The sequence below is a fragment of the Ascaphus truei genome, chromosome 3, assembly GCF_040206685.1.
Source record: "Ascaphus truei isolate aAscTru1 chromosome 3, aAscTru1.hap1, whole genome shotgun sequence".
NCBI classification, from domain to species: domain Eukaryota; kingdom Metazoa; phylum Chordata; class Amphibia; order Anura; family Ascaphidae; genus Ascaphus; species Ascaphus truei.
Window position 1 is genome coordinate 401,318,804 of NC_134485.1, and position 19,412 is coordinate 401,338,215.

Here is a 19,412-nt window from a genome sequence, read left to right on the forward strand (position 1 = left end):
ACACAAATGGAAACTGTACTTAGAGTTAATTCATAACAGATCCCTCTAATGTACTGCCCCAAATATTCCATTACAGATTCAGTGCACTGTCACTCCAGAATATATGCAAGAATCAAGTAACAAGTGCAAGAGAAAGAACTCAACTATTGTTGTACCACTTAGAACAGGGGTGACCAACTTCAGTGCTCAAGGTCCACCAACAGGCCAGGTTTTCAAGATATCCCTGCTTCAGCACAGGTTGCCCATTCAGTGGCTCAGTCAACAGGCTCAGGCTCAGTTGTTGACTGAGCCACTGAATGGGCAACCTGTGCTGAAGTAGGGATATCCTTAAAACCTGACTTGTTGGTGGCCCTTGAGGACTTGAGTTGGCCACATCTGAGCTAGAACATACTGTTGTTTCCCAAAAACTGCACTGTCATACATCACCGAGTCATACACCATGTAAATAGAAGTGATAAAAATGCACACTCTCAAACCATATGGATTGTTTTATTTACATTACATGCACCCTATGTCTCACATTTGGTTAAAGGGCTCTTAGCAAATTGTGCTTTCCATTTCAAACAACTAAACCTTTCAGCAGTCAAGGGCCACAATTTGGAAATAAATGCATTTTGTCTTATACAGGTCTATTTATTTGGTTGGTGGAACCCCCCCTTCCCCCCGGGGAACTGATGTATGGCATTTTTTATAAAGTTCCTACACTTTTTTTTGTAGCGATCAATAAGAAATGCCAGGTAGTTAACATGAAATTATTACACTACTGGGACACGGGGCTGGAATAGTAACGCAGAATTATTTATTGTAGTTCAAATACAAATTCATTTTTCTTGACTTAGGGCTTTTTGTAGTGCACAATTTTTGCCATAACCCCAGATTTGGCTTCCATGTCTACATTAGGGAAATGTAGATCACTTACCTCAGCCCACTCAGTAGAACCCAACAATCCAAATTCTTCTGCATCCCAACTTGCAAACATTATGGTTCTCCTGGGCCTCCACCCTGTAAAGACAATGCTGTGAGCGGGTTCATTCTGTTAAACACCCAGTTGTACCAGAAAATGAATGTACAGCTATGTGGAATATCAACATGCATTTTTGTTTTTAATTGAAAAAGTGTGCATTGCAGATACTTGGAATTTGCAGGTTAAAGATACTTACAGTAACAAAACACAGGCCCCTTTGTCAAGTATATCAGTGATTACTTTACTTATAGACACTACAGCAACATATTGTATGCTTAAAGTTGTTATCCCACAATGCCGGCCAAACAATAACCTTTTGTAAACAATTGAACAGTCTAATTTACTTCACTAAATACATCAAATCATAAAGGTAATTATCTCCTCTGCACTCACCAAAAAAATGTTTTAGAACAAAAATAATAATTAAAAAACACACACACACACACCATAACTGTCCAGTAGGTGCTGGAATTATATATATATATATATATATATATATATATATATATATATATATATATTGTGGCAGGACGGCCTCGCGGGAAACGGTCAACTATAGTGGTTTATTAGCCACAACCAAAATAAAGTACGGGTGCACTGTCCCTTTAAAAAACTACTTCCTAGAAATTAAAGCCTATTCCCGTTAGGGAAACTAACTCACTTCTTGAGCCCTTACTAACAGGACAGCCAGCTAATCTGGTTATGCCCAAAACATATGCAACACAAAGTATAACCAATAAGTGTAATAATAAAGTCTTATCTGTTGCAGCTCCAGTAGCAAACAGGAACACGGTTCCGGGGAGCAGGCTGTGTCCAGCCTCGCAGCAATGTTTATCTTTATCCTAGGTTGGGGTCCCAGCTGGTCCCAGCAGCAAAGCTCCTCGCAGGACTGGGGGATCAGAGCAGGAGCAGTGACGGCTTCCTAGCCTGGAGAGTTCTCTCCACCCTCACGTGGAAAAACAAGCTCACCTGTGTGAGCAACTTCCTGCTTTTTAAAGCACTTGTTTCACTGATAGTTCAGCCCCTGTTTAATCAGTCCTCAGCTGTGCTTTCTCTGTCTGAGGAGATTAACACTCGGTGAATTGGCTCCAGCATCTTTCCATTCACTGTCACAGCCTACTGAGTCAGTGACTCTGTCACAATATATATATATATATATATATATATATATATATATATATATATATATATATATATATATATATATATATATATATATATACACACACACACACACACACACAGACATATATATAGTGATACCATAACTGTCCTCTAGGTGCTGGAATAGTGCAGCATAGTGTGGTATCCTGACTGCTAACAATGTCCGAAGACAAGTATTTCAATAAACAATATTTTACTAACAATTGGCGTGGGCGTATCCATGTGTGTACTCGTGGGTGATATCGACAAACAGAGCAAGCATTTCCATCAGTATAGTTTGAATAAGTATTCCGAGTCAGCACATTTTGTGTAGTCGGCAGGGTAAGCAACCCCTGACAGGACAGTCCAAGCTGCCGTTTAAAAAAAATAAATTAGAATTCCGCTTATAATATGTGCATCAATACAATCCACACAATGATAAGTAATTAGCTAAGTTGCTGATCGATCGGCTAAGATTCAGCTCGGGAGTTCACAAAAAGACTGTGACTTTATAAATGGTTGTTATAGAAACAAAAAAGGCTTGTTGCATTATAATACATTAATAATTTAATTCAGAGTTGTTTGAGAAAATACTTGTGGCATTTTTTTATAATACAGAACTGATTTATTTAAAAAAAAAAAAAAAAACACATGTAGGATATTGCTTGGTCTGCAGCTTTCAAATATTACAACAGGACTCACTCCCCCTCATGAGAAGGGTTTCCAGGTGGCTTGTCCAAAAATACTGGACACAATGCTAAAATATGCAAGACCACCCAATACACATAAAAATATAGCCCCCCAATACATCTAAAAAAAACCCCCAATACATATAAAAAGTACCCCACCCCAATACATATAAAATATATACCCCAAACCCCCAATAGATATTAAAAAAATATCCCAACCCCCCCCCCAATACATATAAAAAATACACCCCTAATACATCTCCTGGACCCTCACAGGTAACACGCACCCCACGGACCTGTAGCTTAGGCAAGATCTCCCAGAGGGGGGTGGGGGGGAAGCAGTGCTACATATAATAATAGCTTTCCGTTATTCTATTTCAAACAAGAAATTGAACTCAAAAAATAACATGGAAAATCCAATATTTTGTGGCTGTATCCCACATAGGGCCTCATGCAGTAAGCGACGATTATGTGAAATCGGCAAGCTTATCGATTAGTCATGTTATTGGCGTTTTTCCCTCTCCGTATGCAGTAAATGCCGAATACATTCAAAATCAACCAGAAAACAAATCCGCCCACTCTCACGATGATGAGCCGATCACACACAGGTGTATCGGCGTGCGTGGCGGGGTGCTGTTAGGTTGCACAATCACAAATCTTGCTGAATCAGGCGAAACAAGCATGTTTTTGATTGCGCGCCATATTTAAAGGCAACGTGTACTGCTAATCATTCTCTGTGTTGTTGGGAGTGAGAGAGAGAGAGAGACGCACAGAGCTGGACGATTGAAGATTTGCATATTGACTGAGAGACTTGTTGTGTATTGGGTGAGCTTTGTCCTTTGTTGTTTTGTTACATCTTTGTCTTGTTTTATATGTGGAAGTGGGTCGTGTGATTGCCTGTACATTTCTTGTCTGTTTTTTGTGAGTGCTGGAAGTATGCCCGCAAAGCGTGGGAAGAGTGATGCTGGTGGGAGTGGGAGTGCTACTCGTGGGAGTACGCGTCGGAGTGAACGTACTGTTCAGGGGAGTGATGTTGCTGGTGCACCGAGTGGTGTTGCTGGGAGTGGGAGTGCTGTTGCTGGGAGTGGGAGTGCTGTTGCTGGGAGTGTGAGTGCTGTTGCTGGGAGTGGGAGTGCTGTTGCTGGGAGTGGGAGTGCTGTTGCTGGGAGTGGGAGTGCTGTTGCTGGGAGTGGGAGTGCTGTTGCTGGGAGTGGGAGTGCTGGTGCTAGGAGTGTGAGTGCTGGTGCTAGGAGTGTGAGTGCTGGTGCTAGGAGTGTGAGTGCTGGTGCTAGGAGTGGGAGTGCTGGTGCTGGGAGTGCTGCTGGTGGCGCAGTTGCTGATGGGGTGTCTGGTGGTGGCGTGCTTGCTGGTGGCCAGCTTTTGGAGGCTCTTCCATTGGAAGAAGGAGAGTCCAGTCAGCACCAGCCAAGCTCTGACCCTAAACCTGCTCGGAAAAAACGTGTGGAGAAGCCACGTAATCCTCGCTTCAATGACCAGGAAAATAGGGCTCTTGTCACTGGCATTCTGGAGCACTATGACAGTCTCTATGGACATTTAGTAGGTAAGTGTAACTTTACATTTATTATTCAAATACATGTGATCCTAGGTCATCTGAGTTTTGTTCATATGCAAATATGGGTACACAATATCTTTCTATGTTCATTAGTGTGGAAACACAGCTTTTTATCATGCCTTACAAGGACAAATAAACACAGGCGGTCAATTTGCCAGAACTGCATACAATATGAATGCAACCTTGCTTACATGTATAGGTTTAGTAGTGAATGCTCATGTGCTGCACATATTACACATAAAACAGCATGTTTGCTATCTCTTGGAACAGCTAGCAGTGTAGGAAACTGGTGCTTATATTATTATTAATTTACCTCATATCTTTTATATGTTTTTCAAGGGCGGACAAGTGCAGCAAGCAAAAAAGAAATGTGGGACACAATAGTCATTGGTGTCAATGCCTGTGGGAATAGTGTCAGGGACAAGTATCATTGTCGGAAAAGATTTGATGATATTAGGTCCAAATTGAAAAAGAAAATACAAGACCAACGCGTGCATGCTACTGGCACTGGAGGTGGGCCCACACCACAACGTCTCATATTGACTCCATTGGAGGAGCTGCTTCGGCCAAAATTACTTACCGTCGTCGTGGAAGGCTTGGCTGGTGACCGTGACATTGGAATTTATCCGTCACAATTTCCAGCAGGTGATAAATATTACTGTACTAGGCGTGTCGTTGCTTACAGTTATTTTGCATAGTTACACTGCTTTTTATACTGTCTTCACAATATAAGCATACCTGCATCTATATATGTATATGTCTGATTCTGTATATATATATCTCAAAATAGACATATATGTAGTAGTCCTACTAAAAGCAGTAACTAATATAGCACGTGCCATTGCGTGCTCATTTACATGTGAATTCCCAAAATGCATAGCTGCAGTGGAAGCAATTGATGGTGGGCGAAGATGGGGAACAACAGGGTAGTACACATGTGTAACACATGTTCATGAGAAATTATTAGTAGCTACAGGTACAGAACAGAAATATGTATCATATTATTGTGTATTTTATTGATTTTACTCCGACAAACATGACATTACTGCCTATTTTAAGCATGCATCAAAGAAATTGCATGTAACGGCCTACAAACATCACTGGCACTAACACATCTATAGTTGCTTATGAAAAGGTCCATTTTTGCTTTATGTCATATACAGACAGCATAATGAGGCACACGTATCATATGTTATGTCATTGTTTTCATAACTTAAACACTGCAGATGACTACTTAGCTCATCTGTACTTAAATGACTTGCCTAGGCGCCACAGTTCCCTAATATATACACAGTGTTATACTAATATTCAAACAATTAATATAATAATAATAAATAATATTACCCAACAGGATACTTCTCAAACCTTCCAGGGAAATATGCTTTGATTTCCCACAGATACAGTCGTAGTTGTTTGTGGAAAGTGAGCGACCCCGTCAGGAATACAACATGAAAATAAAAAACATATAAAGCAATAATTGTGCAGTATTGTGATTATTTTTTGGCTTGTTCAAGAATCTTGGCTCTTGGGGAAAACCTACTTACAGCAACATAGAAGAAAATTCGCATTTGTCTGACTCTGTCAGGTAATGTAGAAATGATGAGGTTCCTTTAAGGTGTACTTATATCCCCACTTGGTCTTGACACATATGGATAAGCTCAGAGTTGGTAAGATTCAAATTCCCATAGGGTATATGTGGACAAAGAGCAGAGAAATAGACCGATGGTGTAGGTTGTAGAACAGGATTTTATAAATAGCAAGTAAAAGACATGTACTCACACTCTGTACATGTATATAATGCACATAAAGGTATCTTTAGCGCTGTGTGCGCCCGCTGTCGCTTCTCCCCGTCCTCCTCTAACCTCAGTCCTGCTGCCGGCAATGGCGTGTGACGTCACGTCCCTCTGAACGGCTGATCGTATCCAAAGGAGGCAGGCTGTGGTGCGCTGGGAGAGGAATCGCGGGTGAATTCAAACGGCTGGAATCTGGAGTCTTCTCTTCAAAGCAGCTGCAGCTAGATGAGATGGCTCTACGCGTTTCGCTGTCGCATACAGCTTCGTCAGGAGCGTCATGACGTGTTGTGTGGGCGTCACGTATTTATACTGTTAGAGTCTAATTGACTGTGTGTTTCCTATCTGTTTGATCTCATTATTATTTAATTTAACCCACATGGTTGCCTTTACATAGGCACAATCATCTCTGTGGTTCAAAACATAAAATCACTGTTATAACAATACATTGTGAATTACATATTAAATAGGTGATACAATCTTTAATAATTTTAAAACCAAAGTAAAAAAAAGAAAAATGCTCATATAAACAATTAGTACAATTAAAAACTATTTATTAATGGCTAACTTCAAATTGTGCATATACTTCATTAAAATGTGTAGAACGTATTTGGAAACTCATAGAATGGGAGAGAGAAACAAACAAGAGAGACATGGAAAAGCATATGTTAGTATATTAGATATTTTCTTCAAAAGAACAGATATAAGAGGTTTCCAGAGTAATATGGATTATATATCAAGAGAGGTCAATTTAAATAAAAGCATATATCCAGTGGAAGCATTGCATTGTGGTTAATTCTCGAAATGAGATTTTGGCTAAATTTACATTAAAGGACAATTAAAATATATTAAAGTGAGAAAATACAATTTGATTTACAAAAAATTTTATACTTACTATATTATTTCACTGTCAATTAATTAGTAATGGATATTACTTCACCTAATATTTTTGCAAAACGACACTCAAGAAAGACACAATTTAATTTCCAGGATGTAGATACGTCACATACACCAGTATCCTATGATTTATTAGAGGAAGAATTTCACAAATTAGATAGGTTATTAGTTAAAGACACAAAAAAATGGCTTGATCTAAGCTTTCTAAATAAATACATCAAATGCAATAGAATACCAAGAGGTTTGAGACTTTCTAAGGATCCCTCCTCCAATTTGGAAGACGAAGATTTTGTAAAATTATGGTATAATATCATTGACAAATGCTCAGTGGATTTGATGCTGGCATTGGTCAACCAACATAAAAAGAATATTAAAAAAATAGATGAAGAAGTGACAATCATAGAGGAGAAATTAGCACATTTAGAAGACACTGCAGAATTCAAAATTAAAGATAGAGAATTAAAGAAAAAAATAGATAAATTAGAAAATGAAATATATATCAATAAAACTAATAAATTTTTAAGAGATGAGGAAGATTATAAGAGAGGTGAACAAAGGGATTGGAAAAGAAAGAGAAATTCATATCAAACTGATAGAAAATTTGATAATAGGTATGGTAATACTGTAGCAAGAATAGATAAACCTTCTTATGGAAATCCCTCTTATAGGCGAGAGACAAATTATGTCTCTGGTCCAAATAAGCCATCTACTACACATAGCGAATTTAAAGAACAGAGATACAGAGACCCATATCCGGTAGCAGATAAAAGTGTAATTGCTAAAACAATATTTGAGGAAAGAGAAACACGCAGAGATGTAGAACATCAAAGGGAAAGAGAAAAAGCAAGGGAGAGGGACTTTAGAATGGAGGAAGAGAGACGAAGAGAAAGGGAGAGACAAAGAGAACGGGAAAGACAGAGAGAAAGGGAACTTAAAATGAAAGAGGAAAGAGATAGAATTAACAGAGACAAAGAAAGAGAGACTAGAAGGTATAGAGAACAGCAAAGAGATAGAGATTTTGCCTATCATCAAGAACAAAGAGAGATAGAACAGAGAGAAAAAGATCAAAAAGATAAGGAATATCAAAAAGAGAAAGAGGTAAAAAGGGAAAAAGAAATGAAAAGAGAAAGGGAAGAAAGGAAAAGAGAAAGAGATAGATACCACACAGACAGACAACAAAAAACAAGTAGATCAAGATCACCCATTGGAGCCACTGGATCAAATACTTTTTTAGATATGGACAAAACTCTAAGTGTTTGGGAGATACCCAACACATATACCCCTCCGAAAGAAAGGAGGGACCCAAAGCCATACCTAAAAAGAGACAACATCAGAGAGGAAAACGAGGAAAAAGAAGGAAAAGGGAAAGATTGAATAAGGAAGAAAATACAGATACAAAAAGTATCTTCAACCTAAGTAAATTAGAACTAACAGTACCACAACAAAAATTAATTTCAAAGGGACTCTCATTTGCGCCCACTATAGGACCTAATAATTTTAGCCTATTTTTAGATGCTAACCGCTACCTTCGTAAACTAACGGTTAAAAGATTTTTTCAAAGCAAAAATGTAGAGTCCAGACTTCATATGGAGAAACCCAAAAGTGATTTAATGGAGAGTAAATTTAAACATACAGCATTAAAGCAGAAGTCTTTATTTTATCCAACATATTATAAAGGGAAACACCTGGAGGTGTTCTATGACTTGATTGTAAAAGATTTTGAGATTCTAACTAAAAATACTAAATCTTCAATTAGAAACAACCTGACGCTGGAGGAAAGAAAAGCATTAGAAGAAATTACTAAAAATGAGAATATTGTAATTAAACAGGCCGACAAAGGCGGAGGGACAGTCATAATGAACAAAGAGGACTATTTGAAGGAAGCCTACCGCCTTTTAGGCGATGACACTACTTATGGAATTCTAAAGAAAAACCCTACTGAAGAATTTAATAGAGAGCTCAATATCTTATTGGAAGGGGGTAAAAACCTAGGTATTCTAACAGAATCTGAATACAAATTTTTATGCAATAAAACACCTCAAATTCCTATTTTTTACATCTTGCCTAAAATTCACAAGTGCCTTCAAAATCCGCCTGGTAGGCCAATTATTTCAGGCATCAATTCACTTACATCCAACCTGTCGGCCTATATTGATAGCTTCCTCCAGGGCTATGTTAAAGATATGCAATCATATTTAAAGGATACCTCTGACATTATTAATATACTGGACAAATTTGTATGGAAGGAAAATTACTTATTAGCTACTATAGATGTGAGCTCATTATACACATCCATCGCACATCACTTAGGATTACAAGCTGTGGAGCACTTCCTTAAAAATGACCCAGAGCTACATGAATCTCAGATAAAGTTCCTTTTAGATAGTATTTCATTTATTTTACAGAAAAATTTCTTTTTGTTTAATAACACATTTTATGTTCAGAAATGTGGCACCGCCATGGGAACAAAATTTGCCCCCAGCTACGCTAATCTCTTCATGGGATATTGGGAGGACCGCACCATCTGGTCCGAGGGCGAGCTGGGGGAGAATCTCATCCTATGGCGGCGCTACATTGATGACATTATTCTTATTTGGCAGGGAGACAAAGGAGGTTTAGAGCAATTTATTTTAAATCTTAATAAAAACAATTTTAATCTTAAATTTACATATACTATAAGTGAGATTTTTATTGAATATCTAGACTTGAATATATACATAGAGGAAGGCATTATAAAAACTAAGACACATTTTAAAAATGTTGACTGCAATAATTTTATTTTGAGATCCAGCTGTCATCACCATCATTGGATGGACGGAGTCCCCTATAGTCAATATAGAAGACTCCGTAGGAACTGCACCGAAGACAATATTTTCAAAGATCAGTGCAAAATTTTGGAGACAAGATTTGAGGAGAAAAATTATAGTAAAGACATTTTAGATAAGGCTCTGACAAAAGCTAAAAATTTAGATAGAAAGGAAACTTTACAGCCTAAAAAGAAGAACGAATCTCACAATTCAGTGAATCCTTATGATACAGCATTCTTGACGACTTTCAATAAAGAATCTAAAAATATAGAAAGGATCTTGCGGAAACATTGGCATGTTCTAAAATCTGATAATATATTAAGGGATATTTTACCAGATAATCCAAAAATAATTTTTAAGAAGGCACAGAACATAAAAAATATTATTGCACCGAGTGCTTTAAAAAGCACAAGAGAGACCAAACAAGGGTGGTTAAAAAACCTGACTGGATTTTATGGTTGTGCAACATGCAAGGCCTGTCAGCATAAACTGAAAGATAAAACTAGTTTTATATGTCATAGAAATAAAGAAACTTTTAAAATCAAGCAATATATTAACTGTTCTACCGATTTTGTAATTTATATCCTCCAGTGCCCCTGTGGGTTACAATATGTAGGGAAGACATCAAGACCCATTCGTACCCGCATTATCGAACATCTGAGCAATATCAGAAGGGGTATTTTAACTCACAGCGTTTCCAAGCATTACGCTAAGTATCACCAATCTAATCCAGATAGTCTAAGATTTACGGCTATAGAACAGGTTAAACAACACTGGAGGGGCCGTTCCAGAGAGGTGGATTTAAGTAAAAGGGAAATGTTCTGGATTCACAAGCTTGACACATTAATTCCGCATGGCTTGAATTCAGATTTTGAAATTTTACCCTTTTTACATGATTAATAGATATATATAACTCAGTGTCTCTTTTAATATGCCCCTTTTTTCTGTGTAAATTATTACAGTTTTCTAATTTAGATAATCTTTTAGATATATTTTTTATTATTTTTTATCATGTTTTTAAAAAAACATTTTATCAAATTACTATTTTAAAAATTTTTTGTAAATCAAATTGTATTTTCTCACTTTAATATATTTTAATTGTCCTTTAATGTAAATTTAGCCAAAATCTCATTTCGAGAATTAACCACAATGCAATGCTTCCACTGGATATATGCTTTTATTTAAATTGACCTCTCTTGATATATAATCCATATTACTCTGGAAACCTCTTATATCTGTTCTTTTGAAGAAAATATCTAATATACTAACATATGCTTTTCCATGTCTCTCTTGTTTGTTTCTCTCTCCCATTCTATGAGTTTCCAAATACGTTCTACACATTTTAATGAAGTATATGCACAATTTGAAGTTAGCCATTAATAAATAGTTTTTAATTGTACTAATTGTTTATATGAGCATTTTTCTTTTTTTTACTTTGGTTTTAAAATTATTAAAGATTGTATCACCTATTTAATATGTAATTCACAATGTATTGTTATAACAGTGATTTTATGTTTTGAACCACAGAGATGATTGTGCCTATGTAAAGGCAACCATGTGGGTTAAATTAAATAATAATGAGATCAAACAGATAGGAAACACACAGTCAATTAGACTCTAACAGTATAAATACGTGACGCCCACACAACACGTCATGACGCTCCTGACGAAGCTGTATGCGACAGCGAAACGCGTAGAGCCATCTCATCTAGCTGCAGCTGCTTTGAAGAGAAGACTCCAGATTCCAGCCGTTTGAATTCACCCGCGATTCCTCTCCCAGCGCACCACAGCCTGCCTCCTTTGGATACGATCAGCCGTTCAGAGGGACGTGACGTCACACGCCATTGCCGGCAGCAGGACTGAGGTTAGAGGAGGACGGGGAGAAGCGACAGCGGGCGCACACAGCGCTAAAGATACCTTTATGTGCATTATATACATGTACAGAGTGTGAGTACATGTCTTTTACTTGCTATTTATAAAATCCTGTTCTACAACCTACACCATCGGTCTATTTCTCTGCTCTTTGTCCACATATACCCTATGGGAATTTGAATCTTACCAACTCTGAGCTTATCCATATGTGTCAAGACCAAGTGGGGATATAAGTACACCTTAAAGGAACCTCATCATTTCTACATTACCTGACAGAGTCAGACAAATGCGAATTTTCTTCTATGTTGCTGTAAGTAGGTTTTCCCCAAGAGCCAAGATTCTTGAACAAGCCAAAAAATAATCACAATACTGCACAATTATTGCTTTATATGTTTTTTATTTTCATGTTGTATTCCTGACGGGGTCGCTCACTTTCCACAAACAACTACGACTACTTAGCTCATCTACCATTGTGTTAAAGCAGCTGCAATTAATATCTCATCACAGCATACACTTCAACAGAGGGGGTGGGGTTCAGCACACACACTAATTACAGCCTCATTTCACGGTCAACTTAGTTCACACCATTTGCACCTGTTTCAAGTCATTGAAAGGTGTGGCTGATTAGGCTTTTTGGGGAAGGGAATACCTTTCTTACAACCTGAATAGCACAACTGAAGTTAATCACACTCATTTGAAAGCTTAACTCTAGCTACTAAATGCCCCAACAACTCATTACTTATCAAAGCGTACGTCACACATTAGTTCACTCATATCTATAGTTGAACTACAATGAAAGACACATTATCACACACTGCATGTGTTGTCTTGTTGAGTCACAGCCACATTCAGGTGTGCCACATCTTCGATTAATGTACCACACATATCCTCTACCAAAAACAACACTTTTTGCAATATGACCACCTTCATGATAACCATTGTGAATGGTCATCTCATGATAGTTATGTACATTATGATACTGATATCACTACACAACATATGATTTTTATGTACTCATTTAATCTATTTATCCTCACGCATTACTGCAGAAACATAGTATGTTGTATGTTAGGGAACTCAAAAATTCTAAGTACACAGGCATGTACAGTGTTATTACAACTATTTATGTTCACTTTCACACACATTTTCGGTTAAGGAACTGATGTTGTTAGTTAATCATAAATACAGAACATACAATAAGTGTTTGTTCAATATTTACACATGTAAATGTAAAACTTATGTTATTGTTATATATAGTTGCCCCTGGAGGACATGTGTCACCTGAGATGGAACAAGTGTCTTCACCTGGGTCAGCCAGCTCAACACTACTAGAAGGTGAGTGTATCATTTGCTGGCCATATAATATGTGCTCTTCTATATGTTATGTTGTCATGTGCATTATTTGTTTTGCACATCTTCTTTAAATAGGATTACTTAGTGTCAGTGAAAATTAAGTGTAAGGCAACATGTATTGTGTTAGTGATGTTAATTATCATGTAGGACTTCTGAGTTTAGAGCAACTTTTCATTCATTCATATTTCATACTGAGTCCAAACATTATTCGTAAGTCAAGGTAGTTTTTAATGAGGTTATAAAACGTATGCTAACATGTTAGGTGTTACTTAGGACACAGTACAATTACATAGTAACACAGCATACATTAACATGCCATTTAATAATGTGTACATTTCTTTTTAGAACATCATGGTGATGAGGATGATGAGTATGATGAGGATGACGCCACAGAAGAGACTGAAATACAATCATGTGACCATGAAGAGGTGCCAATAGAAACTGTTGTACCGCCAAATCGTCCATCAACTTCCACATACGATGCAATTGTAGCTTCAGAGGGAAAAATAGTGGACGCAGAAAATCGTCGCCATTCAGACATGATGACAGTGCTGGAAAGGATGATTGGACTGCAGGAAGAAACAGTATCACAATTGGCACATCTCCACAGAGTCTTCATTGAAGTGCCTAAACAGTTGCAAAAAATCAACACCTCATTCGAAGCATTAGTTGTTCAGCAAACACAAGCTAATTACTGGAGAATGACTAATGTACCACAATTCAACACCTCCCAGCCAGGATCTGTTCATGCAGGTCAGTTTTCACCACATTCATCTGATATTCATTCACCAGGCCCAAATGTTACCGGTCAAGTAGCAGACATTGCTGTGCAGGTTCCTGATGACATCCTACCGCTGCCATCTGTACAAATTCAGCAGCAGACACCTACAAAGGAGGCGACAAAAACAAAACAAGACACACATGAAACAGACCAACCATCACTTGTGCAGTGTCTACCAACTTGCTCACATGTGTCACTGGGCACAAGCCCTGTCCGTGAACAGTCACTACCCAAAAGCCCTGTAGGTGAGTCGCTGCCCAAAAGCCCTGTAGGTGAATCGCTGCCCAAAAGCCCTGTAGGTGAGTCGCTGCCCAAAAGCCCTGTAGGTGAATCGCTGCCCAAAAGCCCTGTAGGTGAATCGCTGCCCAAAAGCCCTGTAGGTGAATCACTGCCCAAAAGCCCTGTAGGTGAGTCACTGGCCACAAGCCCTGTAGGTGAGTCACTGGCCACAAGCCCCGTAGGTGAACAGTCACTGGCCACAAGCCCTGCCCGTGAAGTGCCAGAGGCCACTCAAAGTGGCTCTGTTGTGCCTAAAGTTGGTGGCAAAAGAAAAAGGAAAATTCAAGAGACAACAAGCAGGCCTGTTACTCGCTCGCAAAAGGAACAAAAAAAATAAATGTTATAATTCAGAAAATATGTCTTTGGCCTTGTTTTGTTGACTTCAGATTATCTAATTACTATTGTATGTATGCTGAAGACTGTGTTGTTTCCAAACTTTCAACTATGTTCTTGTACACGTGAAGTTTTGGAAATGTTAACACTCATAATTAATTGTGTTATAAATATTTATGTTGTAATCGTCTGTTCAGTAATGGTCCACCAGGAGCCAGTTGCTAAGTTTAGAGAAGCTGCCATTGACTTTGCAGCAAAACATTGCATTTGGGTGTGTTAATTGATGTAAGAATTGCATATGCATATTAGTCACATGCAATTATTAAAACACCTAAGTAAGTGCAAACATCTTTCTTGTACGTGTACAGCAGGATTATGTGTAAATTATTACTTACCTTTGCCTTGCTTGGCCATTGTAATTTTGTCCTTTAATCAGTTGTGTGTTCGTTTCTATAACATCTCAGAATGTATAATAATATATATACACACACACACACACTGAGTGAGTGTGAGTGTGAGTGTGAGTGTGAGTATATATATATATATATATATATATATATATATATATATATATATATATATATATATATATATAGTACTATATAAACTGGTATACACAAACTAATACACTTCATGCTTCCTTGTGAAAACACTATTTTAATAATACAGGCCTAATGTTTGAGAAATATCCTAAGTATGAGACTCTAACAGTATTGTGCTTAAACAAATGTTTATTACTTAATTCAATCATGTTTCTCACCATTTAAATAGGTTTCATACAAGGTATACTTAATGCCATCAATGTTGTGTGTACTCCTGCAATATAAAAAAAAATAAAATATTATATATAAATATATATATATTTTTATAAGAGATATATTTATATATATATATATATATATATATATATATATATATATATATACACACGTATTTAAACTCATGCAGACAGGGAGTTAACCAGACTTTCACATACACACAGAAATGTAAGCGGGGAAAAAACATTTCTTTTTGCAGGTGTGTTTTTACTGATATGCCTGGCTAAGAAATATTTTCACACACTGGTCTTTGTTAGTTTTCAAAAAAACACTATGTGAACGCATTCACAGTCTAGGGATGTTTTTCACAAACGAGATAAAAGAAGGAGAAATGTTTCTCCCACAGTCCCATATCACGAACCACAACTGTTAACCCAATTAGACAACCAAATCCAATTGGCGTTTGAAATAAGGAGTCAAAGTAGTTAGTTTTGTTGACCTTGACAAGGAAAAACAGGAGTTTGTTAGCCATTCAGCACATTCATTTTGATGAGCAAATAACACAGACCTGCACACAGCTTTTGTGCTACTCAGACATGGCTGATGAATTCGTTAACAATATTAATCCCCTTTTAGGGTATAAGTACATGATCTGTGAAGCCATCTTGAACAGTCGCGGACAGAAAGCAAGCACACGCCAAATCGATGATTTCATTCGAGCAAAATATCCTTATTACCAAGACCGTAAGCATGCACGGAATTTTAATTCCTCAATAAGATTCACTTTATCAAGTAATGACTTTTTTGAACGTGACCAGGATAAGCTACAACACACCTATGGTTTCTGGAAGATTGCCCCGGAAAAACAATTTATCCTGAAAGACGGCACTTATATTGTCGTGAAAGGCATATTTATTCCTAATGGCAATAGCAATGTATCCGCTACTACTGATCCGTTTGAATCGATACGTGCTGCAATATCTGCAGCCTCCATTCCTGAAACCCACATTGTACAAGAACAAAAGTACTATGATTATGTACCAAGCCTTTCAGCTGAAATTGCATTGGAATGGGAACCGGAAGAAATGAACCTACCTCCCGACCAATTATTTGAAGAAAGCAGTGGCGATTCCTATGAGCGCATCCTGGAGGAGATATGTGCCATACTGGATTCAGCGGTTGGGTTAAGCGTGGATGAAAATGGCTTGCATTTCTGGAGCGACCAGTTGCAGCCAGGCGAAGAGTTAATTCTAGAAGAATGGTAAATATAACAATCGTTATGCGTTGACTCTGCGTTTAAATTTTTTTTTTTTTTGTAACCACCATTTTCACTTTCAATGCGTGGATACAGCGTAACATTGCAGACTGCATAACATGTAGCGATCACAAACAAATTGTTTCCTAATACAATATAGTAGGACCTGAAAGAGTAGTACACATTGCTGACGGAATAAATATACGTACTTTCCTATCCCTTTAAACATATTAGCAACATTTTTCCATTACTCTAACACATACCTGTTTTGTTATCATGCAACATCTACAACATTGAAAACCGGGTCCACCACGTATGACGTGGGACCCTTGTCATGGGCCAAGGCGTCCTTAAAAAGGATTAGTGATGTAAGTCCCGCCCCCAAGCGACGTGCGCGCCTCAAAGCCTATTGGCTGTCATGTTTTGTTATAGTAACGGTAACTGCAGTGTGTGATGCGTGCGGCTCAGTGTTTGTAGGCGTACCCTGGGCGTTAGCCGAATGTTAATTGAGTGGGAGGAGTGTTAGCGTGCGTTTCACGCTGGCTTAACATGACGTCACACGTATTGCATTTGCTTTCTGTTCAAACACGTCTGTTTAAAAAGAATACAGATGTACTCGTTTAGAACGAATGTAGTTTCGTCTTCATTGTATTTGAAATAAAGATGTTATGTTTACTGGTATTTTCAACATGTATTGAACGCACAACGTACGCTTTGTTTTGCGCATGCGCTAACAGTTAGTGGAGCCAAGCGTGAAGTGCGTGCGCACACAAAGATGTGCGCGCACATCTTTCAGTATACAGGCAACGTTCACTTCTTATACATAGTTATGCCTGCTACAAATTTAAAGAAACATTACATACTGATGAACAGTTTTACTTCTAACATATAAGTGACTGACGTGTGTATCTACACAATCATATAGAGCTGCGTAACGCGTTGTCACGGATGCATATCTAGTAAGGTGCCATCTTTGACCATCATGTGTTTGCTGTATTTCAGAGATGTCGGGGAAGATACAATCGGATCAATGTATGATTTCAGAAGAGTCTACCTTTATATGAGATGATTGTGAGGAGGAGCCACCGACTACTATACTACATATGGAACTAATTTTATATTGCTTGCAGCGCTTATTAACAAACAATTAAAAATGTGATACCCTTATGCCTATATTGCATAAGCACTTAATTAACATAATGATGTTGCAAAAGAGTGCCTCATGAATTTTTATTGAGTGTTCTTTAATGACTACTAACATTTTATGACATGGTGTGTTTTATATATAACAACCATTCCCACTCTGCTAACACATTTGTGTATTATAATATGTAATGGAACGTATGACTGTCGAAACTATGTAACAATAATAATAATAATATGAGCATGTTCATGTATAGGGCTGCTAGTTGTACGCAGCGATTTACAGACACATGTTTCAGCCTGAGGTCCCTGGCCCGTGGAACGTACAAATGTTTTTTTGCCGCATGAGGCACAGGGAGATAAAGTGACTTGGCCAAGGTCACAAGGAGCCCACACCGGGAATTGAACCAGACTCCCCTGCTTCAAACTATCAGTGCCAGTGTGTGTCTTTACTCACTGAGCCACTCCTTCTCCCAATGTAAAGGACACTTACAACCAAGTAGCCATTTATTTTTAAAATCTCTTGTTACATGGGTATGTAGATAAAATGGTTTGGGACTGTAGCAAATAATGTTACTGGCCAGATGTTATGGTCCCCTCCAATGCATGATGTTCTGAATATGACATCACCATCATGTTATGAAGTACGTTTCTGTGTATATTTCATTAACCTAACTAACTATAGTTTACTGTGTTTATTAATCGTTTAGAAATACATAGTATAGTCAATATGATGATATAAGCTACCATAATAAAGCTGGTGTTATCATTTGTCGGTGTTATACATGGATCCTACACCAATTGATAGAGACACAAACAGTTGTCTTAAAAAGTGTGTCTATGCTAGTGATGAATGTGCTCCCGTAAGTAAACAAATAAGTACAGTTATCCCCTTTTCTCCAACCACCTCTATATTACATTAATGGAAATTATAAGGAAACATACATAAAATGTGATGAAATGTGAGTAATCATTTTGTAATACAATGCACATGAAAGCTCAAGAGTACCTAAATGCATATACATGATACAGAAAATACATATATGTAACATTTGTGTTTAAACCAATATGTTGGGTTTTTAGTTCCAATAATTATAGGAAGATTGAGGTAGCCACATCTTATGAGAGATGTCAGCAAATATACATACCATGATCAGTCATACTGGAGATATACCTATAATGCAAAGGAACAATATATAAATTGCAAACATTGACATGCCATCTTCAGTACCGTAAACAACACAGCAAAGTGTGTATTTGGTGTTAAATGTACAACACCATGTATATTTCATGACATTCAAAATGTAAATCTGCCTGGTGTACACATCATCTGGATGTACATGTTACACTGCACCAATAACATTGTATGTAAGCATACTAGAAGCATGAATGATTATGGGCATAATATGTGTTTTGTCTTAGCATAAGGAATAACACAATGCTAAAATATTATTGCTTTGTTACCCAAGTTGTATTCACATACACACAACTAAAGTACAATTGAAGAGGGATTATATAACCTGTGCAACAATAACATACCGGTGCCACATCCCTTTGTGCACACAGCAGAGAAAAGAAAGGTGTGCAACCCATATTCATCTGTGTCCTAACAGAAGGTTATATAAAGAAACATTATTGTTAATATAACATAATTAAACTATAAAAGTAGTACTAGGAACATATGAGTTTGTACTTACAAGAAAAAAATGAATTGATGAGATTCTGTCGTGTCTGGCCACCACTGGCTGTTTGTTCATTTTCAGCAGCTACATGGG

General features: G+C 37.5%; 1 protein-coding gene across 3 annotated transcripts in view; it reads right to left on the reverse strand.

The window, feature by feature from the left end:
- Nucleotides 1-19,412, reverse strand: part of LOC142490359 (glutamate carboxypeptidase 2-like) — a 123,567-nt gene that overhangs the window by 46,901 nt on the left and 57,254 nt on the right. For all 3 annotated transcript variants that reach the window (XM_075592550.1, XM_075592546.1, XM_075592547.1), the window contains exon 11: nucleotides 920-1,002. In XM_075592550.1, coding sequence (XP_075448665.1) covers nucleotides 920-1,002 — 83 coding nt within the window. The remainder of the gene's footprint in view (nucleotides 1-919; nucleotides 1,003-19,412) is intronic.